General features: G+C 39.6%; 2 protein-coding genes across 2 annotated transcripts in view; both read right to left on the reverse strand.

Annotated features, from left to right (window-relative positions):
• Window positions 1-846, reverse strand: part of LOC107485955 (glutamine--fructose-6-phosphate aminotransferase [isomerizing] 1) — a gene marked incomplete in the record, with an annotated part of 3,257 nt that extends 2,411 nt beyond the window's left edge. Inside the window, 3 exon segments of the mRNA XM_016106495.3 lie at window positions 1-73; window positions 335-499; window positions 652-846. Coding sequence (XP_015961981.2) covers window positions 1-73; window positions 335-499; window positions 652-756 — 343 coding nt within the window.
• A 150-nt stretch (window positions 847-996) lies between these two features.
• On the reverse strand, window positions 997-3,172 carry LOC127746697 (glutamine--fructose-6-phosphate aminotransferase [isomerizing] 1). Its single transcript, XM_052260689.1, has 5 exons — window positions 3,061-3,172; window positions 2,628-2,937; window positions 1,461-1,633; window positions 1,187-1,318; window positions 997-1,032 (listed from the first exon to the last, which is right to left on the reverse strand). The coding sequence occupies exons 2-5, from the start codon at window positions 2,872-2,874 to the stop codon at window positions 997-999; spliced, it is 588 nt and encodes a 195-aa protein (XP_052116649.1). The 5' UTR covers window positions 2,875-2,937; window positions 3,061-3,172.
• Window positions 3,173-7,761: the final 4,589 nt, after the last annotated feature.

Below are 7,761 nucleotides of genomic sequence, written 5' to 3' on the forward strand. Positions count from 1 at the left end.
AAGCAATTTTTGTAGGAGAAGCAACACGTTCTCCCTTGTCATTTTCAAACTTCAAAATATAAACCCCCCCTTCCTGGAACAGCCATTTTCAAGTAAGTATAATATATAATCAACTAGCTGGAAGACAAATCCATGCACCATATGCAACAAACATAAGAGTGAAGCTATCATCTGAAAAATATTGATAATGTGAGCCATACCGAAATCACGATAAAAATCGTATGAAAAAATAAATAAATAAATAAAAATTTGTGGAAATATTTGCCAAAGCCAAATACCTATATTGAGACATTCGTTAATTAGACAAACACCTTAGTTAATAGTTGGCATGTACCTTGAGATGAACTACTTCACCATCTTCAATAACTAGCACTTTTTTTGTATGCTCAATCACAGCATTGGCGTCACTAGACAAAAACAATTCCTTGGGGCCTCCATCTTTTGATAGGGTTTTGTTGTCATCAAATGCAGAACCATTCTCCTTATTTTCTGTCATTTCCTGAAATTGGAGCACTAGTTTCTTTAATCATCCATTTATTGTTAGTGAATTAAAATCAGAAAAGTCAAAACCAGAAAAGATCCATGAAATCAATTTTCACATGGATCGGTCTTTTAAGAAAATTTCTCTCTACTAAATTGCATTCAACTTACTTTAACACCTAGGAGCAGTGGGCTACCACGCTTGCACGCAATCAATTCATTAGGGTAATGCGAACTTTTGAAAATAAGGGCATAGGCTCCTTCAAGATGCCTCATAACTTCCAGAACAACTTGACTAAAGGTAACAACCTGGCCATCTGCAACATAATTAAAACAAATTAATATTTTCGATACAAAAAAGAAAAGAAAATTGATCATATCCAGAACTAAATGAAAATATTAATTTCGTAAAAAGCAGCCTTGCATATTGAAATGGTAACTTTGTCTTTCTCGACCGTTCTTTCTTCCCTGTCACAACTCATATAGACCTTATGTCAACAGAATATCATGAATTAATCATGCTTTAGTCTGTGTGGGATAACTCTCAGGGGCCTTCAATAAAACAGTGTAACGAATAAAGGTTTGCGAAACTCCATATCATAACCCTATAAAGTCCATGTAATTAATGGCTATTGAGATTCAATAACAAACCAAAGTAACATCTAATATAAAATAGCTTAGGAAACACTTTGCAACAAGTAGGCACCAAAAATAGCAAATGAAGAGGGAGGGAGGGAAAGGGGGGATCATAAACATACTTTGCTAGCTTTGGAATGACTTCTGTGTCAGTGTCAGATTCAAAGATGAATCCATGTCGGATGAGTGTTTCTTTCAAAACCTATAAATATAATAAAACAGAAATGAACCTTAGCAACATGAGTTAGAAAATCCTTCTCAGTGAAGATTTGCATAGCATTTTTAGCAACTCTTAATTAGGCAAAAAATAACAAAAAGCACAATGAAATAAATGATAGTCATACCTCGTAGTTAGTGATAACTCCATTATGAACAACTAAGAATTCATTTCCGGGACCTGAGCTCTGTGGATGACTGTTTCTGGGAGCAGGCTCTCCATGAGTGGCCCACCGGGTGTGTGCTAATCCAGCATGAGTGGAAAATGATGCCTCCAAGTTTAGTTCCAATTTAGCCACATCTGTTATTGTTTCATTGTTGAAAAAACAAGGCAGGGTAATATCAGTACTTTGGTCTGGGTTATCACCAAAGGTTGAGAAGAAGGCATTAGCCAACATTTTAAAAACAAGACTGTACCGGCATATTGAACCAGTTGGACTGATTACATTTCTGTTTCAAAACATTATTCAATTCAACCAGTTGCACTTAGATGGTCTCGCTATTTGAATGTCCATTTTCAAACTAGGGCTCCACTAGCTACTTACTAACTAAATAGTTATCATATCAATCAACTGGATTCAATTTTATAAAAATTGAAAAACGGCAACAAAATCTATTTTCCGAGAACTAAAAGGTAGCACAAAAATCATGCAACAAAAGCACTAGCCTGCACTTCAGAAACAACACCAAATTAAGTAGATTGACTGTACCCATTTTTTCAAACATCATCTGGTTTTAACTCCAATCCACCCCCAAATTTAATCAGCTGAAACTTGAAGCAATACAAAACAACCAAAGGCTTCACGAGTTCATTCTATTAGGCTGCGTTTGGAAGGGAAATTGAAACTGAAGAGTGAGAGTCAAAAACTAAATTAAGTCTTTGGATTGTGTTTGGTGTAAAGAGTATCATATTTGGTTTAAGATAAACATAGAGACTGAGAGGTACATTTGGAATTTGAAATATTAATTGAGAGTATTTTTGGAAAGAAATGTTATTAAAATTTTCATCTCAATCTCTCAAGAAATTTCAGTTCCAATCCCCCAGTCCTAGTCCCAAGAAACAAACATGATCCAGCTCGGTTCAGAAAATTTATCTACCCTAATTGAGAGAGAAACATCATATACAGTAGCAAGTAGCACAAAACTCATCATCATGATCATCATTTTCCCTTCTGCTAAAATCTGGTAGCTAAATTACAAAGCTATACAAGGAACAATAAACACATTACACCACAGAACACAAAATTGACAATGTAAAAATGAAATACGCAAGAAATTGAATTGGAGAAAGCAACCTTGGTAGACAGATTTGACGAGGGACTCGATGTTGCCTTCCTGGCGAAAGACGATAGGAGGAGGATCGGAATCGGAAGCGGAAGCGGAGGAGGCTTGCGGCGCGGGTTTTGGATCAGAGTCAATGGCGATTCCGGCGGAATCGTAACCGCGATACTCCAAACGGCGAAGACCATTGAATAGGACCTGCAATATGTACCTCCTCTCCCTATTCACGTTGTAATTGAGATACGCGAATATCCCACACATTTTCTCTCTTCTTCTTTGATTGTTGAATGTTCAATCGAGGTTGACACTTCCTTTTCTTTCCCCCTTTAATAATATAGAAGAGGAGGATCAGTTCTGGAATATTATAAAATAATAGTGTATTGTAAGTGATTTTAATTTAAATAATAATTGTAATAAGCGCCCAATCATTTTGACTTGTGTAACAACCTTCACCGTCACCGGTTTCCTCCCAATTTCCGCTCCCCAGAGGCAGTGAAGGAAATGGTGTGTTTTGCTTGCGATTCCAACTTCCAACTTCCTTTTTCCATTTTGCAAATCTGACTAGTTAGTTGGTTGCTTTCACGCGCAAATTCGACTTGGACTGCGGGGTATTCTCGTTATTTCCAAAAATGTTGTACTCATTATGCATATTATTGTATTAGAATAAGTACACTTTATTATACAGATTAAAATTATATAAAAAAATATAAATTTTTTTTTGTAGTTATGTTTTATTATATTATTATTATTTAAAGTATAGATTCTAATTTTTCAAATTATCTCATAAAATAAAAAATATATAAACTTATATTTTTATCTTATAATTTACCTTAGAATAATATATGTTTCTATATATTATCTATATATCTATCTATTATATATTATTCAAATCAAAATTTTTTAATTAATAATATAACTAATGTCACAGGATTTTTTAATTAAGAAAATGCGAGTGACACGTATATATTTTGTTTAAACGAAATATAGTAAGATAAATTTTTAATCGCTATAAAAGAATATGCAACTTTTGACATTCTTTACATACATTTTATATCTATTAAAAACAAGAGACTAAACTAGAAAAAAAATTTTTGTATTATTGAATATGTTATGAATGATATAATATAAAAAGATACGTATAGGTGCTAAAAGAATCAATATAATTGTTAAGTTGGGTAACCGGAGATTGATGGGCTGGACTTGCTTGGTTAGCCCAATCGTTTGAGGATGGAAGCCTTCAAACGGGTTCACGTCTTTGGGGCCTCCATCCGACTTATGAGTGTGAGAAAATAGGGGGTGGTACCTGCAAAAACACTCCGATGCCAAAGTCAGCAAGGGTGTAAGCAGGTCTAGAGAGTATTGGAACTTAGTGATACCTGAGGGGTGTCAGTGCATTTATAGTGGTGAACCAATAACCACCGTCGGAGTAGTTCCACCATTTAAGGGGGAATAACCGTCCCTTTATCTTAGGAAAGCTGGGATATGGCTCTGGAAGTGGGTTGAGAGATTTTAGGGGCAGTTACTTATTTGAATAAATGTTTATCTGCAAGCTAATCTTCGTCCCCGACTTCTTTAGAGCAAGTCGTGGTGAGAACCGACTTCTTAGAGGAAGGTCGGTGTAGGGTGAGGCTCAATCCTTTGGATTAGGCCTTTCATTTGGACCTGGGCCTTAGCGTTGGGACAGGGTATGAACAGCACCCTTACTCGAGCCCAATCTCTTTCAGGAGTTGGGTTTGAGTATTCTAACTCGGGATTGTAACCGACCTGCTAAGGAACCGACGTGTTTTCGGAACCGACGTGATTTTTAAATTGCAGTCGTGTCTAATCAAGCGTCGCGTCCGTTAGGAGTTTGCGTATTCATACGCGGGGATCAGTTACATTGGTAACGGTACACCCATTAATGGCTGCCTCTGCTTTTACCATTATGCCACTAGCATGCTTATAAATACTTTCCCTCCCTTTCATTGTTTCATTTTTGAAAAACTTTCGCACTTCCTCTCCTCTGTTCGAAAGAAGCTCTTGTTCGAAGGAATTTCTCTTTCTCTGAACTCTCTACTGTCCCTATCCTTTTTCAAGCAAAGGTTAGTTTTTTTTCTCTACTCTCTTTTTACGAAGTGTTTTTGTTTGCATGTTTTTATTTTAGAGAGGAGGGTTGGTTTGTAGGCTCCTAGGGACTCTGTTTTGTTTGATTTCAGGCCCTTTAGAGACCCTATTTTTGATTCTTTTTCCTTTTTTCTTTGTAGGTTTTACTATCCCTTTCTAGGAAAAAATGTCTTCTGTAGAGACCCTTACTCAATGGGTGGATGTCATGGTTCTGGAGGAAGAACCTTTGGTAGATACTGACTTCCTCACCAACTCATCATAGAAATTGTGCTTCTGATGAGGATGAGCCGAAGTATGAGTTGGTTGCCCCGAGTCGGGAAGATCAGGTTTGCTTCGGGAGGGCTTCTGATGAGGACCCCCTTTCTTCTTTATATATGAAAGTTTTTTCACTCGACTGGGGGTGCTTCTGCCCTTTTCTGCTTTTGAGGTTTCTGTTTTGCATCACTGCCGAGTTGCTCCTACTCAGCTTCACCCCAATTCTTGGATTTTTTTGAAAGTTTATCAGCTTATCAGTCAGGCCTTAGAGTTTTTGACTTCTCTGAGAATTTTCTTTTATCTGTTTCACATGGCTAAGCCCTTTAGTGGGCAAAATAATAAACAACAGTGGGTATCCTTACGAGCCATTCAAGGTCGGAGAATCTTCAATCTTTTTTACGAGTCCTTCCATGACTTCAAAAATTTCTTTTTCAAAGTTCAAGCTGTAGAGGGTCACCACCCCTTTTTCCTGGATGAGAATTCTTCTCCTCGCTTTCCCCTGTACTGGCTAGAGGCCTCTCCTTGTGAAAAATATAGTTTGGATGATTTGGATGAGGTGGAGGCGGCCATTATGGGGTTCCTCCGAGAAGTTTGGGGGAGAGCCCCTTACCTGGATACAAAAAAGTTTCTCCAGGAGGTCTCCGGCCTTTGTCCAGGCTCAACTAGGTAGCTTTTTGTTTGTTTGTCATATTTTCCGACCTGATGGTCGCTCTGACTTGTTTTCTCCGACTTGTTTTACTGACTTTAGCTTCCTAATTGCTTTTACAGAGATGGCGAAGAAGAATTTCAGGGAGTCTTACCAGAGAGTTCAGGAGGCCAAGGCGAGGTCCCGTGCCAGACTTGGCGGTGCCAGGGTTGCTGGCTCTCCTCTTCCTTCTCCTCCTCCTCCCACAACTTGGGGCCCCCTCCCGGCCTATTGTGGTATCCTCCTCTTCAGCCTCTTCTCTTCCGTCCCCTCCTCCCTGACCTTTCCCTGAGCCAGAAAAGAAGAAGCGCAAGACTTTAGAGTCTAGCTCCTCTTTGAAGGTGAGGCCAAGTCTGATGCGCCCCGGTTCATTCGGAACTACATCTATCCTCATACTCGTGTAAGTATAGATGATGCTTCTGTTTGAAACCATTTTAATGTTCTGTTTCAGGGGAGTGTTAGGGCGGTGGGGGTGTGCACAAAACTTCTGGATATTTTCGAGAGGACTCCCCTCAGCTCTTTGGGTTCGTCCCTAAGGGTTGAGGAGCTGGAGGGGAGGATTCTGTTATATCAAGAAGGGGAGAAGATGCTGAAAGAGGAGGTCGCCAAGTTGAAGGAGGAGAGGGATCACCTCGGGGAGAGGGGGAGGAAGTTATAGGCCTAATGTGCTATGGCGGAGGGTCTGAGGGAGAAGGTGGAGTAGAGCTATCAAAGTTTGTTTGAGGACCTTGTGGAGGTGAAGAAGGATTTGGTGAGGTCCCGGGATGCCTATGCAGAGCTGGAGGACTCCATTGCTGACGGAGCCGAAGAGGCATGGAGGATCTTCAAAGAACAAGTCGGGGTTCTTGTTCCCGACCTAGATCTCTCTCCTTTGGATCCGGATAAAATTGTGGTTGACGGGACTATCGTTTCTCCTCCCTGACCTGTTTCCGAATCCGAGTTGAAGACTCGGGGGCAGAGGATAGTGGAATCCCCTCCCCGATCAAAAGATGCCCTGAGTTCTTCAAAGGCTCCTAGAACTCCCCCTCCGTCTTCCATGGATATGGCTCCGACTTCTCTTCCTGGTCCTGATGGTGCTCCGACTACTCTCCCTGACTCTGGCGGTGCTTCGACTGCTCTCCCTGACTCTGGTGGTGCTCCGACGACTCTCCCTAGCTCTGGTGGTGACGTCCTTCCTAACTAAAAATTTGTGGCTATATGGGGGCCCGGCCTGTGGGTCCCCCCTTTTTTAACTATTTTATTTTTATACCGTGGTGGTACTTTGCTGACACTTTCTTGGCCTTTTATGGCCGTAAACAAAATATTAGAAATACTCCTTTTTTGGATAAGGGTTTAAGTTACCTTTCTCTATCTGTTGTGCGCATGCTTTTCTGTTTCAAAAAACCTTTTTTGATCTTTGAGAAAACCTTTTTCTTGGCTGGCTGTCCCTACTTCTAAGTTTCTCTTGAATTTTTCTCAAGGACTTGGGACAGCCTTTGGTGCTTGGTGTTTTCAATAGGTTTTCTTATCTCTTTTTGATGTTCTTGGTGTTCAATTTTTCCCTATTGAGTTTTTTTGTGACTTAGATTATTTCTGCGATACATTTCCTTGTTTCTCAATTTTTTTGACTTGTAATTCAGATAATTTCTGAGTTTGTCATGATCTACTTTTATAACCTATTTACACCGACTTGTACCTCGTCGTTTTATCCTGACGACCATCTAGGTCGGTTCATGGGATTTTCACGCTTTGTCGAGCTTAAGTCGGCGCGTTTCGTAGAAAGAAAGAAAAGCAAGAAGGAATTTATAAGAGATATTGTAAAAAGATCTTTATTTATTTGTAAAGGTACTTTATTGCTATTAAGGGTTTTTTACTATTTGTGGCCCCCTTAGCCTCTACTGTGATGCCTCGTTAAAAACCCCTTTTAGGAAAAACCCTTTTCTTTTCGGGAGAAAACCATGAAGTAGGGAAAAGAGTACATCAGGGAGTAGAGTTCGCTTTTAACTGTAGTACCTTTTCATATTACAAGCATGCCACGACCTAGGTAGCTCGGTGCGTTCAAGTCGGTTACTCTATAATAACCCTTCCCTAGGACTTTGCTAACTTTGTATGATCCCTTCCAATTA

Source organism: Arachis duranensis, chromosome 4 (genome assembly GCF_000817695.3).
Source record: "Arachis duranensis cultivar V14167 chromosome 4, aradu.V14167.gnm2.J7QH, whole genome shotgun sequence".
In the NCBI taxonomy this organism is placed as follows: Eukaryota; Viridiplantae; Streptophyta; class Magnoliopsida; order Fabales; family Fabaceae; genus Arachis; species Arachis duranensis.

Bases quoted from the DNA above. Each gene is read 5' to 3' on its own strand.
- LOC127746697 (XM_052260689.1), bottom strand. From the start codon at position 2,874: ATGTGTGGGATATTCGCGTATCTCAATTACAACGTGAATAGGGAGAGG. The intron at 1,634-2,627 runs GTTGCTTTCTCC...AAACAATAACAG, and splicing joins CGTCAAATCTGTCTACCAAG to ATGTGGCTAAATTGGAACTA. The intron at 1,033-1,186 runs GTGCCTACTTGT...GTTTTATTGAAG, and splicing joins CTCTTCATTTGCTATTTTTG to GCCCCTGAGAGTTATCCCAC.